At 40.3% G+C, this 20,545-nt stretch overlaps 1 protein-coding gene across 3 annotated transcripts in view; it reads left to right on the top strand.

Annotated features, from left to right (window-relative positions):
• Positions 1–20,545, top strand: part of Tmc1 (transmembrane channel-like 1) — a 183,652-nt gene that overhangs the window by 117,915 nt on the left and 45,192 nt on the right. For all 3 annotated transcript variants that reach the window (XM_087574986.1, NM_001441500.1, NM_001441501.1), the window contains 5 exon segments: positions 7,158–7,300; positions 12,172–12,316; positions 13,186–13,380; positions 15,352–15,531; positions 15,662–15,823. In XM_087574986.1, coding sequence (XP_087431112.1) covers positions 7,158–7,300; positions 12,172–12,316; positions 13,186–13,380; positions 15,352–15,531; positions 15,662–15,823 — 825 coding nt within the window.

Here is a 20,545-nt window from a genome sequence, read left to right as displayed (position 1 = left end):
ATGTAGTCTTGGTTTCTGTTGCTTGTGTTCCTGCGCTTGCCTCTCGCCATCCCATTATCTCTAGTGTTACTTTGTTCTGCTATATCTGACAGTGGCTAGACTGTCCTATAAGCCTGTGTGTCAGGAGTGCTGTAGACCTGTTTTCCTCTCTTTCAGTCAGTTATGGGGACAGAGTGTTCTGCTTTCCGGCGTGTGGTTTTTCCTCTCTACAGGTCTTCAGCTGTTCCTGTGGGCCTGTGTCTTGAGTTCACCAGGCAGCTTTCTTGCAGCAGAAAATTTGGTCTTACCTGTGGTCCCGAGGCTCAAGTTCGCTCGTGGGGTGCTACCCACGGGCTCTCTGCAGCGGCAGCAACCAGGAAGACCTGTGCCGCCGTTTCCGGGAGCTTCAGTGCACCAGGGTTCCAGATGGTCTTTGGCTTTTTCCTCTGGCGTCCGAGATGTGTGTGCAGAGAGCAGTCTCTTCTGGTTTCCCAGGCTTGTCTGCCTCTCTGAAGGTTCAGCTCTCCCTCCCACAGGATTCGGGTGCAGAGAACTGTTTATCCGGTCTGTTTCCTTCTGGTTCTGGTGGTGTCTCAGGCACAGGGGTCCTGCTGCTCCTGGGCCCTCCCCCACGGGAGCCCAGAGGCCTTATACAGTTTCCTTTTGGGCCAGGGATGTGGGCAGGGGTGAGCAGTGTTGGTGGTCTCTTTCGCTCTGCAGCCTCAGGAGTGCCCACCTGACCAGGCGGTTGGGTCTCTCTCTCACAGGGTCTGGGACCAGAGAGCTGCTGCGGGCCGGGATCCGCGGGTGTCCACAATACCTTTAAGATGCCGGACCACCTCCCTGCCCTCTTGACAGCCACATGTAAATATTTTATTAATAACATACCAGGCTGGTAAAAAAACTAAATTAAATTATGTATCCTAAGTGTTGGCTCAATGTCTGGACAGTTGTAGACAGTTCGAACACCTGCTTTGAGTGTCTAGCTCAAGAGAATATTCTTTTGTTGGAGGAAAAAAATAAATGCTCCGAAGATAAAATCTGATCTGGACACGTCAAAGAAAGATGTGTCAGCATCTCTGACCTGTTCAGGAGGCAGAGGGACAAGGGCATTGACCCACAGGTACACAACCAAACAAATGGCTTTTGTCACAGCTCTGAAGAATGGAGTCTTTGATACTAATCTGCTAAAAAGAGAGAGTCTGTGGAAGTTAAGTCCTTGCTTTGTCTCTCTGATACACACATTATATATCAAGAACCGTGTAGCAAGTCTCACCATGGTAGGGCACAGAGTATACATAACTGTGCCATATGTTAATATTATTTTGAGCTTTTAGAGAAGCCTCTGTACTTATTTACAGAGGATACATGGGTTTATAGTCCCACTGGCATGAACAAGGAGTCCTTTCCCCATAGCCTTGCCAGTATTTGTTGTCACTGATGCTAGCCACAGATGAACAAGTAAGGAAAAAATGTGGTGTATACACCATGGGATTTTATTCAGCTGTGAAGAGAGATGAAATCACAATATTCAGAGGAAACTGAAAGGAACTGGAAAGCAGTCTGTTAAGCAAAGGTTTGAGACTCTGAAAGATAAATATGTGTACGTTTGTATGTGGGTGGAGGGGCCAGGAAAGGGGGAAATGTGCTCTTGGGTAGGGTTGGGGAGGACAGAAGAGGAAGATAATACAATACATACATGAAGCTTGCAAAGAAGCTAGTGGGAGAAAGAGGACTAGACAGAAGGGGACCCCAGGACAGGGATGGACTGGGGAAAACAACAGAGACAATGAAAGAAAATGTCACATAGAAGCTCATTACCCTACATGCTAATTAAAATGCTAGTAACAAAATAAACCAGCAAATAAGAGCCCTGCAGTGTCTGGTCTAGGTTTTGGGGTCTGCATTTCCATAAGAACAAAGGAAGCTTAGAGGTGAGCAAAGCCGTGGATGGGAGACAGTGGGTCTGATTAGGAACACAGAGGTAGCCGTGGTAGCTCCCAGCTGTCCACAAGGAGAATGCTGTTCAGTGACATTAACTAAGACTCCTGTTGGGGACTCTCAGCTTCCCTTTCATTGTTTCTTTTAGATAGTGATTTGCCCCTCTCTTTCACTCATGCTCCCAAGCTTCTTAATTAAAGGAAGAGGTAAAAATTTAAAAAACAAAACAAAACAAAGAACACCTCAGTGTGGAAATGTGGCTGAATTCAGTTCCTGCAGAGCAACTTCCCCCTTCAGTGACATGCTTCATAAAACCTACCTTCATTGTCTACCTGTTTTAAGTTTGTGGCTTTTTGTTGCCCTCAAACTAGTTGTCTTGCAGTTACTATAAATTAATAAGTTGCTAAAAATGGTGAAATGAACTTACCATCCTGGGGATAGAGTTTTGTCTTTCATAGGACTGTTATTTAGAATTATATGAAATCGCCAGCATTTTGCATGTGGATATTTTGCACGCAGAACTCCTGAGGAGCACACCAATCCTGTTTTCTTCTCTATCTCTTGTGTTGTATTTGCCAAATTCTGAGTTCTCGGGAAATATTTCAGAGACACACAGGTTAATTCTTAGTGACGAGATAATCAAAACCTTCTAGCTTTCTCTCTTTTTGTGGCGATACATGAGTGACTATGGACCAGAGCCACTGCAGCCTTCAAGACTGGTTTTATTCAATAACACAACAGCAAACTGCCCAGAACTAGAAAGGAATTTTCTGTGCTGATTTGACATTTGGCTGTGGCTGTAGTTTATCTGTCACAGATTTGGGGGAGGAGCGGAGAATTCTCCCGTAGGGAAATCAGGACCCACTAACATAGCAACTGAATACAGCCGTGGCTGGCCTAGGAGCCATTGCTATTTCGGTCACTTCCAGATGTGCACTGCTATAGTTTAAAGCCTTTAAGGGAAGAGGGAAGACACGTGGCATGCCCACTGCATGACTGAGGAGGATATTCCTCTTTTAGGATTCTCAACTCATGTTTAACCATCACTATACTCCGATGAATTTAATAAAGCTTTAGAAATTAAAATTGAATTTTGCAATGCTCACATACACACTTGATTGCATGTGTAGCAGTAGGAGAATGGAAAGAAGTTTTATGAATAATCAGCACTGTCATGCCTCCCTGCCCCCATACACATGGGCATTGAGAGGACTCTCCCCTACACTGGTACAGTCTACTATTTATGAAGTGACTGCTTTGAACATATGTTGAACGGGACATGTTGTAGCCGAGCCAGCTCCCTGTAGAAACCATTGGACTGATTTAGCCAGCAGCTCTTGATGCTCTCCGTTCTCTCCTCATGCAGGATGTCTTCTTAACACTGCTAGTATTGTGATTACGAATTATAAAAGATGCCAGTCTATAATATTTAAGGGTATAGAGATGAAACACTTTGAAATCTTTTCAAAAAAAAATAAGATGTCCAAGGACCATTTCCTGCTAGATTGATGATGATGTCACGCCTCATTTCTTTCCCTGTGAAGATACGATGCTAATGCAATCCACATCTTGGGGAGACAAAGAAAGCACGGCGGTCAAATGCATGGAGTATGTGCAAAAACTGCCTCATGTTATGTAACTTGTTCAAGGTTGAGTTTGTTTACCTGGAAAATATATATCAAGGTAGCAACTACTGAATATTCATATGTGTTAGTTGAAGGGCAATGCTGTGGTAAATTACTTCTCCATTATCTAACTAAGTTTTGAGTTAACCAGAAGAAACAATAAAGCCAAGCCAGGCATGAAAAGTACAGTATCTTTTATGGAAAAGTAGGCTCTGTTGCCATAGCCAGCCCTTGTGCCCAGCAGGTGTCCATTTGCATGGGCAGACAAAACCAGTATGTGCTCCCAGAAGGGAATCATGAGCTCTCTCACATCACTTCTGCCCTACTCTCGGACTTGATTCTGTTCCCTGGGCCGTGGTGGGGAGTTAGAGAAAGGCTGAGGGCATTAGAGAAGTTCTACTTGTGAGAGAGCCATTCCGGTGAGGAAGAATGCAGTACTCAGAAAGCAAGAACTTCTCAGGGTTCACTAGACGGCTCTGTAAGAAGAAATAACTGCTACTAAATTATGAACAAAATATATTAGTTGATATTGTTACTGCAGTGAGTATTACGGAATGCCAGGGTTGCATAAGGAACCGAGTAAGGGCTGGTTGCTGAGACAAATCAATGGTGTAGAAAATGATATGTGTTGTCCCGTCCCATGCTTATAAAAAAATAAACAAAAAGCTGAGGATGTAACCTTTAAACTGAACCAGAGGTCAAGTGTCTGGTCTTATCAGATTCCGTTCTCATTGTCCTGATACAAAGGAACCAGCACAGGGGCTCAGGACAGGCAAGAGGAGACTTCTTGAATGTAAAACAACGTGGCATGCAAAAGGGAGCCAGAAACTCTCACCAGGACAAAGTCTCCCGGGATGAAGATTTCTGCATCTATGGCATTTTGCCCATTCACCCTATCTGGTTTCTTATTGGTCATAAGATTAGCCCCCTTACTCCCTAAAAGACGTTTATGTGAATTGTTTAACTCCAAATATTCTGTTAGGTTGAATTGATCAGAGTTTTCCAGGTAAATTACCTATGACCAAAATATGTGGAAATATAGTTTACATTTACATTTTATATATGTCTTTATATATTACACATAATTAAAATTAATAAAACCTACAGAACATTATTTATAATATATTCATATAATCTATATGAATTTTACAAAATTAACCCACAATTATCAAGGCTGAGACATCCCATGTAGATCTTCCATCTATAAGCCAGAGACCTCTGAAGCCTGTAGATTAAGTCCAAGTACCATGAGCACCTGGAAACTCACTATATGAGCTGCAGTCTGAGGGGGCAGGAGGTGATGAGAAGATGGGCCCCAGCACAAGCATTGCGACAAGAAAGGCAGGGGTGAACACTTCCCCTCTGTCCATTTTTCTACTTGGTCTTATTGAATGTGGTGTTCTGATGCTGGGAACAGTAATTTGCTTTTTCTACACTCATCAGAAACAGGTCCAATGACACATCGGAAACTGTTTAACATCGGATTTCCGGCATCCACTCACTCATTCACAGGCTTAACCATCACAGAAGGGGTTCCTTTTTTTTTGTTTTTAAAGATTTATTTTATTCATATGAGTACACTGTTACTGTCTTCAGACACACCAGAAGAGTACATCATATCCCATTACAGATGGCTGTGAGCCACCATGTGGTTGCTGGGAAACTCAGGACTTCTGGAAGAGCAGTTGGTGCTCTTAATCACTGAGCCATTTCTCCAGCCCCGGGCTTCATGTCTTAAGATAAAGAATTGAAGGCACAGACCTACATAGTAAGGAGGGTCTTAGTAGATGGTTATTTGCCTATGGCCCTTACATCTCATCTTGCCCTTGTTAAATCCCCAAACTCATTTAAGATGTGTGACTGTGGTGTGTGCATGTGTGTGCATTTGTGTGTGTCTATGCATGTAACCATTCCATTTTCTCCTGGTTCTTCTGGTACTAAAACCAAAAGTTGAAAAAAGTAGTTTTCAGATCTTTTTAGCATCATGTTTGGTCTAACCATCATCTTTGTTTAAGTCAAATTTCTTAATTCCTTCTCTTCATTCTCCTTCTAGAACTTATTAGCCAGGACTCTTTATCCCCTTTCTCTCTATGTTGCTGTACCTTCATTTTCTCCTCATACACTGGTAGGTCTTAGAGTCCTACCAGTTCAGTTGATATAAATGACATCTATGACAGCCAACTGGCTTTAGTAAGAGTTTCAAAAGTAACTCATCTGATTTCAAAACAATTACCTCCAAACTGTCCAATTATTTCACAAAGCGAGACAGTTACTGATTCTCAAAGAGAAGTGAGGCTCGAGCCGGTGAGTGGATGTGCGATATGTTATGGAAAGAATGCTTCAAGATTGAAGATGGAAACGAGAAAGACGATAGTAGAGAAAGTAGCATCAGAATACCTCAGCATTCTGTGTGCAGGGTTGGGCATTTGATGACTTCAAGGGATGATGACTCTACCTGGGCAGGTAATTTAGGGGAAAGCTGTTCTGCAGAGATGAGCATGGCTGTTATGAAGGAGTGGTACCATTCTGCCTGAGGGATGTTCATTGATTCCAGTATCATCTCACTTGCTTACTTGTGCTAAGAGACACAACTTCTTTGGTTAAGGGGACCAGATCTATTATATCTGAAGTGACAGGAAATGACCAAGATTTAATGGAAGCCACATTCTAGAGTCCCCCTACATGTATGTTACATAAATTCTTTAAGTGGTTCCATGGTTCCATGACAATTGTTTTGATTTTTTAATTCAATGGACATTTCACAGTAACAGCTCCACATTGGAGCCAGCCAACATATGGTTAAAAATTTTATCTATTTAGATGTTCCTGAAGTTCATCTGAATCAAGAAGATGCCAATCAATATGACAACTGAAAGATTAACTCTATGGAACAAAAAAATAGGGCTCATGTCAGTCTGTGACCTCAGTTGAAATTAATGTCACTCTATTATTCTTATTTTCTTTTATAAGAAAACTTTTATTTTTATTTTTTCAAATTTAATTTATGTTTTTTTTTAACTTATTCACTTTACATCCTGCTTACTGCACCCCTCTCAGTCACTCCCTCTCAAAGCCTTCCCTCATCCCCACCTCTTCTGAGTGGGTTGGGGGCCCCTTGTGTTTTCCCTCATACCTCCCACCCCCATCACTTCAAGTCTCTGGGAGGCTAGTGCTTCCTCTCCCTCTGAGGCCAGACAAGGCAGTCCAGCTAGTAGAACATGTCCCACATACAGGCAGCAGCTTTTGGGATAGCTCCTGCTCCAGTTGTTCAGGACCCAAACAAAGGTCAAGCTGCACAATTGTTACTTATGAGCAGAGAGGCCTAGGTCCAGCCTGTATATGTTCTTTGGTTGGTAGTTTAGATTCTGAGAGCCCCAAAGGTCCAGGTTATTTGACATTGTTGGTCTTCCTGTGGAGTTCCTATCCCTTCTGGGGCCTGTAATCCTTCTTTCTATTTTTCCATAAGAATTCCCAAGCTCCAGCCACTGTTTGGCTGTGGGTGTTTGTATCTGTCTGAGCTATCTGCTGGGTAGAGCCTCTTAGAGTCCATTTTTTTTCCTTCGTATTCCTCTTCACAACATCTGCTAAGTGGTTTTGTTGTTGGATTTTTAGGGCCTGGCACAGTACTCTGTCCTCTTTTATGGCTATTACGACAATAAACGCACAATCGGATGGCTGAATTTCCGGCTACCTCTTTCCTACTTCCTGGTGGGGATTATGTGCATTGGATACAGCTTTCTGGTTGTCCTCAAAGCGTAAGTTTTTAATCTTATTTATGGAGTCAATCAAAATCATGTTGAGAACTGGGTATAATTTTGATACTATTTCATGTTTAGAGAATGGTAAGTGTTTAAAAAATGGTAAGTGTTTTAAGAGATGAATCAACACTAATATTAAACTATTAGGTCCTCAAAACAAGTCTTTGACACAAACACAGGCCTTCAGGGCACTCCACAGGGTCAGAAAGTGGCAGCATGCAAGGTTGGAAATAAAATCAGTGGTAGAGTACTTGCATATCATGTGCACCTGGCCTTCAATAAAGCCATTTATTTAATTGCTTTAATAGACAACTAAAGGTATTGCAGTAATAGACAACTAAAATGATATTCTGGCAAGTGAATTAAAATAATTTAAAATTAATATTATTTAAATTCAAAGTATTGAATAAGGCAAGCACAATAGATGTGAAATGTTTTTAGTGATAATACGGAAAAAATAAATGTAATTTTGATAATATAATTTACTTAATGAGTATTAGCATTTCATCATATTATCCTCATAAAATTATCATTGTAGTATTTTATGTGTTCTGGGTGCAGTTACTAGGCCTTTGGTGTCTGTTGTACTGTCCATGGATCATTTTTCCAGTGTTTGGTAAACTCTTGCTCCTTGATAGCTCACATTATAGTAACAATGTTCCAGGAGATATGGTGGTTTTTCAAGTTTTCTTAAAGATACCATTTAAGATCATGGCTAGGTTCTAACTCTATTTTCTCTTCTCAAAATTACTCATATTTGAGCCAGGCCAGTCTGATTTTGGACCTCCTTTCGTCATGGAGCTTGGGTGACTTGTTATATGATGAAGTGATTGAGCATCCTGCTCTATCAGCAGATCCATGGCTTTCACTCCCACTGCCAATGTAGGAAACAGCATTTGGTAGAAGATTAGGAGATATCTGCATGTTTGTGTCATGTCAAATCACTTGTCATGTTTTCTATTGCTACCTTCTACTTGAATCCTCTGTACTATTGGGATAATAGTGGATTTATGGGATTCATCACTCTAATAGACAAGGACCTGTCTTAGGTTCTCCAATGGTGAGAAAAGACACCATGACCAAGGCAACTCTTGTAGGAGACAACATTTAATTGGGGCTGGCTTCCAGGTTCAGAGGTTCAGTTTATTATCATCATGACAATAAGCACGGCAGGGTTCAGGCACACTTTGTGCTAGAGGAGGAGTCAAGAGTCCTAAATCTTGATTAGAAAGCAGTTAGGAGAAGACTAACTTTCAGGCAAGGAGGCAGAGGGTCTCAAAACCCACCCCAAAGTGACACACTTTCTCCTAATAGTGCCACTCCCTGGGTCAAGCTCATTCAAACCACTACAGGACCTAACTACTAAAATCAAGGAGAGTATATCGTAACATTGTCCTTGCTTGTACTTAATCACCATCACTCACAAAGTAGGAGGAAATATCTACTTCAAATTATTTAAGTTAGAAAATAAAATAAAAAAGAAATTATTTTGAGCATTCAAAGTAGAATTCTTTGTTAGCCCAGTCAGGACTCTCCTGGTTTAGGTCTGAATATCATAGGAATTCTTGGCAAATGGGTAATTGGTTGCCTAAATATTACATCATATTTTCCCTTCTCCTTCTTCAAAGATCTGAAATCCAGATCATAAATGCAATATATACAATTTGAAGGCAAACTAGCACAGGTGAACGTTGTAATGCTCACTGTGGATGAGCAACCATCAGCTTCTCTACAGTATTTAGAGCTAATAATCTCAGACTAAAAGTGATTTTCTTCTTAAATCTAGATGTTCTTCGCAAAGCAATTCTATAAGCTAAAATGTCTGGGTTTGACTGGCATAGCTCACATCTGTCAAACTGCAGGAAAGAACTGAATAATTCATTGAAGGTGCTGAATGAGGAGCTTATTAATGCCACCCTAGCCCCGGAGGCTCTCCCAAGGCTTCCTTACCACAAGGCTTCCTGACAGTGCTATATTCTATATTCATTCTGTTTGGGATCATGACAATAATAGCATTCATAGAATAAACTAAAACATCCTCCCATACCTTACATTGTTTTAGGTAAGCTGTAAATGATGTTAAAGTTTTATCTACGTATACTATCTATTGCTGTAAAATTATAATAAAGAGTCTGTCTTTTACCCCCACTAGAATTGACACTGCAGTGCCCCAAGATATCTGCTAGATATCTTGCCAAAAACACATATCCCAACTCCGTGGTGGCCCAGTGTCTCTGCTGCCACACACTCCCAGAAAGAGCACACAATAACCTCCGATCCAATTGGTAAGATATAATTGCCCACCTAAACATACAAAGCCCTATACACATCCATCCCTTAAGAATATTCATAACAACCTGTAAATACACAGAGTGGAACCTCAATGTCAGCCTCCATGTTCCCATGTTCTGTTGGCGGTTTCTCTCCCAGTCTCCTCCAGTCTCCCCTCCTTTCCGTTCCAGTCTCCTCCTCTTCCATCAAACTTTTCTCCCGCCGATCCTTCCTTCTCGTCCAATGACGTTCTCATTCTTCTCGTCCAGGCCTCGTTCTATCTTGTACCTGCCTCACCTGTATGACATCATCCCACAACTATCTTGTATGTATCCTAAACCACCATATAGCATAAATTGGTATAAGCATAAACACGAGTAATTGTTAAAGTGGGGAAGTTGGCAGTATCCATATTTCTGAATCTCTAACAAAATCATAATTCATATTTCAAATAATTATCAGTATTTGCCTAACAGGTACTTACCATACTTCATTAAAACTTTTAGCTGTTGTTTTTTGTTATTCCTGTATTTATTATTAATAATTAATTAATTAATTAATTAATTCAAAATAGGCTCTCATGTATACCAGGCTGGCCTCAAATGTACTTCTTCCAGAGTGATAGGGTTACAAGCATGTACCGCCATGTCTGCTTTATGTTGTGCTGAGGATTTGGTGCAAAGCCTCATGTGTGCTAGGCTAGCACTCTACTGAGCTCCATCTCCAGAGAAAACCTTTACCTCCTAAGCACCTCAAAGCAACTCTAATGCCATTTTACAGACTATTAAATAAAAGAGTACTGAAGTCCATCTGCCCTTAGGACTTGTTTGAAACCAATGTCTTTTTGTAGGTGAAAAGTTCTCTGCCACCCACTAGTCGCCACCTGTGTTCTTCATCGTCCCTTAGACCACTCTGTTCCTCCAGGGTGTTTTGTGAAGTGAACTGAGGACATATTAGTTATTCTCACAGAATGGATGGAAATTTAAGGTTCAGTGGCTTTATGACCAGGCCAAGCTCACTCGGCCAGAACAGAGTTTTGAACACCAATCTCTAACCAAGTGATTCTCATCTTGTGGGTCATTACCCCTTGGGGGCGTAACAACCCTTTCATAGGGGTTTCCTAAAACCATTGGAAAGCAGATATTCATGCCACAATTCATAGCAGTAGCACGATTATAGTTATGAATTAACTGGGTTCTGGGTCCGCATAGCATGAGGAGCTATATTAAAGGATCATAGCATTAGGAAGGTTGAGAACTACTGCTCCACGTCCATTCTTATTCTCCTAATCTCTAAGGAGGATTCATCTGTCAGCAAGGCCAGCCTGATCTACAGAGACAACCAAGACTACACAGAAAAATCCTGTCTCACCCTCCCCCCTAATAATAATTTAAGTAAATAAGTAAATAATATTTTTGTCCATTTTTAAGACCCTTTAGAATTAAAAAGCCTTGATATGGCTCTTGTGCTAAATTTTCCTTAAAATATGAGTTTATCAAACCTCAAGTACATTACAGGACATTTTCATATTTCCACCACAAATGATAATGTTTGCTGTTTCTAATGATGACATCAGACCCTATGACTGCCTTTAAAGGCTCCGAGAGAACATGAGAAAGACTCATGTTCCTTGCCTATGGGAACATAAGCTCCTGGCAGATCTAACATAGCACATGACTAGCTCCTCCTTCTCTCCAAACCACAGTTGGCCTTCTTTCAACGGTGCTTGGAACAGAAGGGTAGTGATGTATGAGAGACCTAAAGTCACCTAGTTCCATTTCATGTCACTGCTTTATGAGCTGGATCTAGACTTACGAGTTTCAAAATGCAAAATTCTCCTCTCACAAACACGATCCAGGATGAATGGCAAGTATTTACAAAGTGAGGCTGACGTGGTCAGCCCTTTTATAATGTCAAGGACAGACTGGAAAGCAATCCCGTAGCAAGCGAGTATACAAAAAGCTCTTCGTGATATATGCGTTTAGTGGCAAAGCTTTTCCCAGTGCCAAGGTGACATCTATTTATTTAAAAACTGTATAATATCTTTACAAGGAACAATCTAGGGAGCTCTCTGCCTGGGAACTTAATGACAAATAGGACAAAGTACTGTTGTGGTGCTGAGCAAGGGAAGTGGACAGTACACAAAGGCAGGGCCAGTGATTCTGGCCTCAGTCCTGTGACATTTTACTGCACTGTTTTTCGGGATTTTTTTTTTTTTGCTTTTTTTTTTTTGAATTTTGTTTTTTACAATCCACTCTCAGTCTCAGTTTCTTTTGAAGAGTACAATTCAGGAATCTTTATCACTCTTAAAATAATCCCGCATTCTTTCTTTAAGTGATTTATTCTGCCATCCTCCTGCCAGCTCCTATAGGTATTTAAATCATCAGTGTGTAGTAGCTTTTGATCACCACAAAATGGGAAAATTAAGGAATACGAAACCCATAAAATTTAAAAATCAGTGTTCCCATTGTCCATTTATTTGAATAGACTGTTTTCCATATAACTAAGGCTGCTCTCTAGAAACGTTTCCAGTTTACCTGTGAAAGCTGCCTTTCTTTCTCCTTTCCGGCTGCCGAATTAAATTCCTGCTTTTACAGGATGACCAAAAACATCGGTGATGATGGAGGTGGCGATGACAACACTTTCAACTTCAGCTGGAAGGTGTTCTGTAGCTGGGACTATCTGATTGGTAACCCTGAAACAGCTGACAACAAATTCAATTCTATCACGATGAACTTTAAGGTAAAGGCACAGAGCCCCAAATGCTTATTTTGACTTCTAAGACTAACATTGGAGGCATTCAACATCAATCATCAAATATCTTGACAGTTAGGAGACGGAGGCTCTCATCATTGCTGCATACCAGGAGGTGGACACGAGTCTGACTGGCACAGAAATGTCCTGTGACCCCTAGCAGCTGTCCTTCTGTCTCTGGGACTTTTCCTCTCCAAATTTAGTAATAAAATTATGCTATTTGGTCAAAATAGCTCAGTGGTTATTGGAATCAGATAGTTCAAATAACGTGACAGTGCTCACCAGCTCTTTACAGAAACATGTAGGCTCAGTGTGTAAATTGACTCTAAGGCCTTAGAAAATGGCTTTAAAAATAATACTGGGAGAGCAGGACATGGTTGCACAGTCGTGTTTGGGAGACAGAAGTAAGAGGATCAGGAATTCAAGTACAGGCTCAGAAGCAAAGTGAGGCTGTGGCCCGTATAAGCTATATGAAATTGTTTCATTAAAGTCAAGCCTTACATTCACGCCCCCTCCCAAAGGACTGGGAGAGTGCCATTTAGAATGAAGATTCCTCCAGTGTTATGTTGGATGAGTATACTCCCTTTTTGTCTTTTGCCCTTTGTTACTATTTTTATGCTAGGATGTTTGAGAAGGGTCTTGTGTAGCCCATGCCAGCCTCAAGCTTGTTATTTAGCAGATGCTGGCCCCAAACTTACCACCTTCTAGCTCTACCAGTCCACTGTCTTTTTCTGTCTATATTCATCCACTTTATGACATGTCAGATTTAGTTTACAGTTTTGTGTCTTTTTTTTTTGTCAATGAATGATCCTTCTCATGGCTGTGTCTCTCTTCCACTCTGCTTTGCCTGGCTGCAGGAAGCCATCATTGAAGAGAGAGCAGCCCAGGTGGAGGAGAACATCCACCTCATCAGATTCCTGAGGTTTCTTGCTAACTTCTTCGTGTTCCTAACACTTGGTGCAAGTGGATACCTCATCTTTTGGGCTGTGAAGCGATCCCAGGAATTTGCCCAGCAAGATCCTGACACCCTTGGGTGGTGGGAAAAGAATGAAGTTCGTCTCTGCATGCTTGTGACGTGCTTAGAAACTGAGAATTGCCGTTTTGCGGGTTGTGCTCTGTAGCTGAGTGTGAGACAAGGATGCTCTCTGCCTACTCCTCCATTCTGCTCCCCAGCTAACCACCACATGCAACAGTTTCCACCGTAGGGCTGCCATTTCTGTTGTGCTGTTGGGCTTTCAATGTCAGAGAAGATGGGGAGTTAGAACGGAGAGAGAGAAGAGAGTATTTTACAGAGAAGGCTAGACCTTAGGAGAGACCATGTGGCAGTCAAAGTTAGGAAAACCACAACGACAGCCTGGAAGTTTGATTTCAAATCTAAGGCTCTTCCTATGACCCAACATTACTTCCTCCAAAGCTCTCACTTCTGTACCTGAAATGTCAGCTTCTGATTCTCTTCGTCATCATTTCTAAACCTATTTCATAGGAAGCATCATACTGCCTGCCTAATTTTATGTTTCCAGGCTTTTCGAATGAGTTCTAGTGACATATCTGTCTCTTTCGTACCAAAGCCTTTGACCTTCAGCGATTCAAATGAGGAAGGCTAGCTCTTGGCCAGATTTGCCCACAGAGCATCTTTCCAATTACTGTGTAGGAAAGAGGTGATTAGCGTTCATATTTAGAATTAGAAACTCCACCATCCTGGGTTGTTCTAGAGCCTGGTCACTTTCATTAAGGTTTCTGGGTACCACAATGACTTGGGCCTTTTCAAAGCATGCACACAGATTTATGCCATGAGGTATTTAGGTTTTCCAGATGGAAATTTTGTAAAGCTCTGTAGATGGAAGAATTTTGAGATGACTCTTCATAAATGTACGGTTTCTTAGAAACGTCCTGGCTGGCAAGTGATAGTTGAAATATTAAAATGCCTCTACGTTAGAACCATATAGAAACGTAAGAAGTGGTAACAGTGGAAATGAACCCCACACACGTTTAGAGATAACAGTATCAGTGGTTGTTCGTGGAAACCTGTAAAGTGTGAGTTATTAAGTAGAGGGATTTTTTTCCCTTAAAGGAAAAAAATAACCCAGCATAAAGCATTTACCAAGTTTGTTTTCATAATATCAATAGTGATTGTAAGTGAAATGTTCAGTCTGCTTTGTCCCATGGCACGATGGTCACATTTAAGTATAAATGAACCACACTAAATGATGAACAGTGCTTAACAATGCTTGACATTCATTTCTTCCCATCACTCAGGAGGCTGAGGTTTAGTGAGTTTGAAGTCACCTGGGCACAGTGAATGCTAGGCTAGCCTATCGCAATACACAGAAAAGAATTAGTCTTTGTAAGAACTGGCTTAATATCTGTTTTGGAGAGACTCTGAGATCTAGATACAAATGAAGATTATAATGGTGACTCAAACATAACCCCATACTGCTACCAAAACAAACTTATAGTTGCATAGAATCTGCTAAATTTTTACGTTCAGTTGGGAATATTTCATGATGATTTTCTATGCTGAGTCATGTATCCTCTTGATCATCCTAATAGGTATTCTTAATAAAAACTTGGAAAAAATAGCAACTGTATTCTAAATATATTCTGGTAATTCTAATCATTCAAAATATGGAGTGTACAGGGAAAAATTAAAAAAAATGTCTAGTGCTGACAGTTTGAGCCAGGTATTTAGAGAACATGTTCTAAGAGTTGCTTCTAGTCTTTGCTTTCTCTTTACCTCATTGTCAAGTTTATCATTTCCAAATTTCCATGCATCAGTATATCAGTAGCCACATAGAACAATGTGTTCTCTGGGCAGAATGATAAAACTTGCACGCTAACTATACCAAGAAAACATTATTATGGGCATATACACAAACTCATATATGTAGCCTGCAAATATTAATTGGATATTGCCTTTGTTGTTTACTTGAGAGCAAATACTAAGAATGCACGGCCTAATCTTTAGTTTTATAAAGTATCAAAGGAACCTCGCTGAAAATCTTTCCGACCATGTCTCCCTGTAGATGAACATGGTTATGTCCCTCCTGGGGATGTTCTGTCCTACGCTGTTTGACTTATTTGCTGAACTGGAAGATTACCATCCTCTCATCGCTCTGAAGTGGCTCCTGGGACGCATTTTTGCTCTTCTTCTAGGCAACTTGTATGTATTCATTCTCGCCTTGATGGATGAGATTAACAACAAGGTAAGTCTAGGGTCGCGGTTGTCTTTGCCATCAGTGTGCCAATTTCCTAGTCTGCAGATTACCAGAATTGCCTCTGAAATGGTGCAGTGTTATTTTCTTTTCCACTTTTTTTATTTTTTTTTATTTCTAGATTGAAGAGGAGAAGCTTGTGAAGGCCAATATTACCCTGTGGGAAGCCAACATGATTAAGGCTTACAATGAATCTCTCTCTGGGAACACGACAGGGCCACCCTTTTTCGTTCATCCTGCAGATGTACCCCGAGGTCCCTGCTGGGAAACAATGGTGGGGCAGGTAACAGTATAAAAAGAAGTATATGTCTTTAGTGGACCAATGGACTGAATATTTCTTTCAAAACTCTAAGACCTTATGTTTTTTGTTTATTAATAAAAATGGAGGCAGTTTATTGAATTCTTAGGATTTTCTGGCTCTGACTTTCAAATGTATTAGCTCAGGGAGACGGATACAAACATTTTCTCTTTACAGTCTTTTATGGCTGTGTATAAAAAGATAGCTTACAATCGTATGAAGAGAACCATGCCTCCTATTATATTCTAACAAAGCACCCAAATTTAGATACAGACTCAAATGGCATTCATGTGGAGCTCTATTTAGTGTTATTTGTTTTTATATAAAAAACCCCGCTCTTTGATTATAATACTCTAGTGGTTTTATGATATCAATTTTTACCTAATAATTTGCCCTTAAGCTTTAACGGAAATTCTATTTTAAGTTATTTGTTTTTATAGTGGTTATGTAAGTGACCCTAGTCTAAGACTAGTGATAGCCTACAAGATAAAAGAAATAAGATCACATTGCTTACTGTCCAATAAAGGAAATTAAAAACTGAACAAAAACAACTAGAGATGCTGTTTCCACTCTCTCACTTCTGTACAGTTCCTCTCTATGCTTTGTGAAGCTTGTAATTTTATCTCATTGGAGAAAACACTCTTAATATGCCTTCAACCTTAGTTCATCAAATATAATACAGTTTTAATATATTTGAGTGTTCCTAGAAGATAGCAGTTCAGCTGTATCAGTTGTGCAGTCTTTGTGAATTATTTGAACAGGTTTTTAAGTAATATTTTCTGTGGGATAAGAAAATCAATATATTAGCATAAGTCTTACTAAAGCAATGCAATATAAGCAAATGTGAACTCAAAAAGACATTGTTGCTTTTGGTCTGATGTCCATGAGACTACAATTAAGCCAATTGTGATGTCAGTTACTGGAATGAAAGTTTTTTTTTTTTTTCGGAGCTGGGGACCGAACCCAGGGCCTTGTGCTTCCTAGGCAAGAACTCTACCACTGAGCTAAATCCCCAACCCCTAATGAAAGTTAAATAGCATATATCTAACACTAGAATTATTTGATTGAAGATGGACTAGAGAATGATAGTCTGAAAAGATATTGTGATTTATTTTACTTTTTAAGCACTTGGGGATCAGATAAGCTCCTTTCTTAGTGCTGGTTGCTAGATTTTCAGGTCTTATGCATGCCATTCATGTTTCTAGAAACAATCATGAAGAAAAAACCTAAAAGCTTAAAGGAGAGATACTTGTGGGCTACATTGTAGTGGGTAGAATGGGGGCCTTCTAGGTTGTTCACGTGTTAATTCTTGGAACCTGTGAGCCTGTTGCTCCTTGTTAAGTAGATTCTGAGGAACCGTTTAATCACCTAACCTACCTGTTGTATCTGCAGCCCAGCGTTTAGTACTAAAACATTTGGAACACACAATTTGCAAACTCACTGTTTAAGATGCTTTTGGCTGAAATGTACTAGGAAATCTATCCTTTGACAGGTAAACACCCACTTAATGGGATCAGTAGAATGAACTGTAAAGAATAAGATATATGTTGGCTCTTTCTGAGGCAAGGAAAGAGATTAATTAGATATGACATATCATTCTAAGACAAATTTGTATTTCTGATGTAGAAGCCTCTGTGATGTTTTTCCATCGTATGAACTCATAATAAAACAAGAAGTATGTATTTAATTTGTGGGGTCCAGGAATCACCTCACAAACCACACGAACACCAATCTCAGTCAGACAAGGATCGTTTATTGAGCATTCACCCCAGGATTGATCAACCAGGGTCACAGTTCAGACTTAGAAACTGAACCATAACTCGAAGTTAATATTTTAGAGGGTTTTTTTTAAAGGTTATTTTATTTATTTACATTTCAAATGTTATCATCCTTCCCAGTTTCCCCTCCTATCCCATCTCCTCCCCCCTATTTCTTTTTTTTTTTTTGAGCAAGTCTCTTTTTATTAGTTTTTAGGAAATAGGCTTTAAATAGACACTATTTGAAGAAAAGATTTGCCTATGAAACAGATTCAAGGCTGACTGTTCCCTACGGAATACAAAGACACTCCCAGGTCTAATTTTTCTGATAGTATACCAACTTTCACGGTTAGAAAATCATGTATATGTGTATTTATGATTCTAGCTATATGTTTGTAAGGAGATTCAAGTACATGCATGTACAGAAGACAACTTTGATATTGTCCCATGGGTACTGCTCACTTCTCTTAGCATGGAAACCGGAAAAGAGAATAGCACTCGAAATGTAAATAAGAAATACCCAATTTTAAAAAAAATGATTTATTTTTATGTTATGTGCACCTTGTGCTTCCGGAGGTCAAAAGAGGGCACTGGATGCTCTGGAATTGAAGTGGCAGAGGATAATGAACTATCATGAAGCTGCTGAGTATTAAGTCCCCACACTCAGGAAGGGCAGCAAGATCTCTGAACCACTGAGCAATCTCTCCAGAGTCTCTCATTGGCCTAGAGCTTAATAAGCAAACCTAGTTTCTAGAGGATTTTAGTGATCTACCTCTCTCCACCTCTGTAGCACCTAGATTATAAGTGTGTGCTTCCTCAACCAGCATTGCTTTTAAGTGGGACCTGGGGACTGAACACAAGTTCTCATACTTGCATGACATATGCTTTAGTGGATAAGCTGTCACCTCAGTCTCTGAACTTATTTATTTATTTATTTTTATTAACTTGAGTATTTCTTATTTACATTTCGAATGTTATTCCCTTTCCTGGTTTCCGGGCAAACATCCCCCTAATCCCTCCCCCTCCCCTTCTTTATGGGTGTTCCCCTCCCCACCCTCCCCCCATTGCCGCCCTTCCCCCAACAATCATGTTCACTGGGGGTTCAGTTTTAGCAGGACCAAGGGCTTCCCCTTCCACTGATGATCTTACTAGGATATTCATTGCTACCTATGAGGTCAGAGTCCAGGGTCAGTCCATGTATAGTCTTTAGGTAGTGGCTTAGTCCCTGGAAGCTCTAGTTGCTTGGCATTGTTGTTCCTAAGGGGTCTCGAGCCATTTTACAGGGTTTTTAAGCCCCAAATCCACAAACAACTGTCCCAAGTTATTCCACCCATCAGGATTTAAGGAATGGGGATTTCCTTAGGAACACATCTTTGTTGTTCATTTCTACCTTGTTTTCATTGGTTGGGGTATTAAACTGTGACAAGCATTTGCCTTGTCTAATATACTTATTATCATAACTTGTCTACCAGGATGGGTCTTGTCTAAAATTCAAATCTTATCTTGACAACTAGGATGTCACTAACTGTAACTGTTACATGTACTTGTCTTTTTCTGCTAGTAGGATGTCAGTTCCAGGGAAGGTCTTGGGAACTTAAACTTTCCCGGACACCTCCTCAAAATGGAAGTCTTATTTTAAATAATTTCTTATATTGGTACAGGTGTCTCTCTTATGTGTGGATCTATCCCAGGGGCAGCTTATACCATAAAAGCTTATATACAGGTTCAGGAAGTGCTCCTGGATGGTTGGTTCCTATCCAAGCTTATTGTAGGTAACTATACAAAACAGTTCTAGTGATTATTATCTTGATTGGTTTCCAAGGGCACAAAACTTAACAATATATAATCAATCTTGGCATCATAAAGTTTCCTAGGAACAGCAGAAACATATGAGAAAGTTTCTTTATAATGTCAGGCTAGTGAGGTAACTGTTACCAAGGCCTTAACATTTTACCTAGGTCTTAACATTCCATCTAGACCTTAATGTTTTACCGAGGCCTTAACAAAATTTCCCTCTTTAAGGCCCAGAACATGCTGCATGTCTCAGAACATGATGTATGTCTAAGAACATGCTTTATATCTCAGAACATGCCTTATTTCTCAGAGCATGTTGTATGTCTCAGAACATGATGTGTGCTGTTTTCTGAGTGACACTTGTAGCAACTTACCCATTTCATTATTGTTCCTTACTGGCATTCTCTTCTTTACTTCAATATTATGTTAAGAGACACTACCCCTTCCCCCGCTGGCATTTACATCTCTCCCATAAATCCTTGATACCCCTTTGGGAACAAAAGGCAGAAGGAAGGGGAACTATAGGTTGTTGACTATGTAGATTGGACTAGATAGAGGGAAGGCAATGTGGATCCAACAGCTTTGAGTGCTGGTAAGCATTGGTCCTCGTGGTAACCATATCTCCATCACTGCATCTGGAAATACTTCGACTCTTTAGCCATTTCACTTAAATGAAGAAGTGGTAAAGGTAACTGAGTTTATATAATTATGAAGATGTACCCTGAAAGCTCATGGTTCCATGGGATTATTCTAGATGTTTACTCCTTTCCACAAACACCAGCCACTTTGTCCTCTTTTCATGACACTGTGCCACTCAAAGTTCTCTTAGTTCTATGAACAACAGCAATCAAACCCAAACAAACAAAAAACAAACAAATAAACAAACAAACAATAAAAAATTTACAACAAATTGGGTTTCCTTTCAGCTCTGCAGTGTTTCTTAAGTAGTAGTTATTACCTCCACTGGTATTTGAAAGTCAGACAACAGAACCTTAACTGTAGGCCAAGTAGGCATGCGAAGTTATTGCTGACATTGTGTTTTAAAGAAAAATAAGAAACCAAGGACCGATGACCATAGTGAGAGTGGCTAACATTGATTGCCCTCTTGTGTGCCAAGCACTAACTCCTTGAAATTTTAAGCCATCTAAAGATCATC

Source organism: Rattus norvegicus, chromosome 1 (assembly GCF_021556685.1).
Source record: "Rattus norvegicus strain SHRSP/BbbUtx chromosome 1, alternate assembly SHRSP_T2T, whole genome shotgun sequence".
Classification (NCBI taxonomy): domain Eukaryota; kingdom Metazoa; phylum Chordata; class Mammalia; order Rodentia; family Muridae; genus Rattus; species Rattus norvegicus.
The sequence above is the reverse complement of the archived record's forward strand: the minus strand, read 5'-3'. Positions and strand labels throughout refer to the sequence as shown.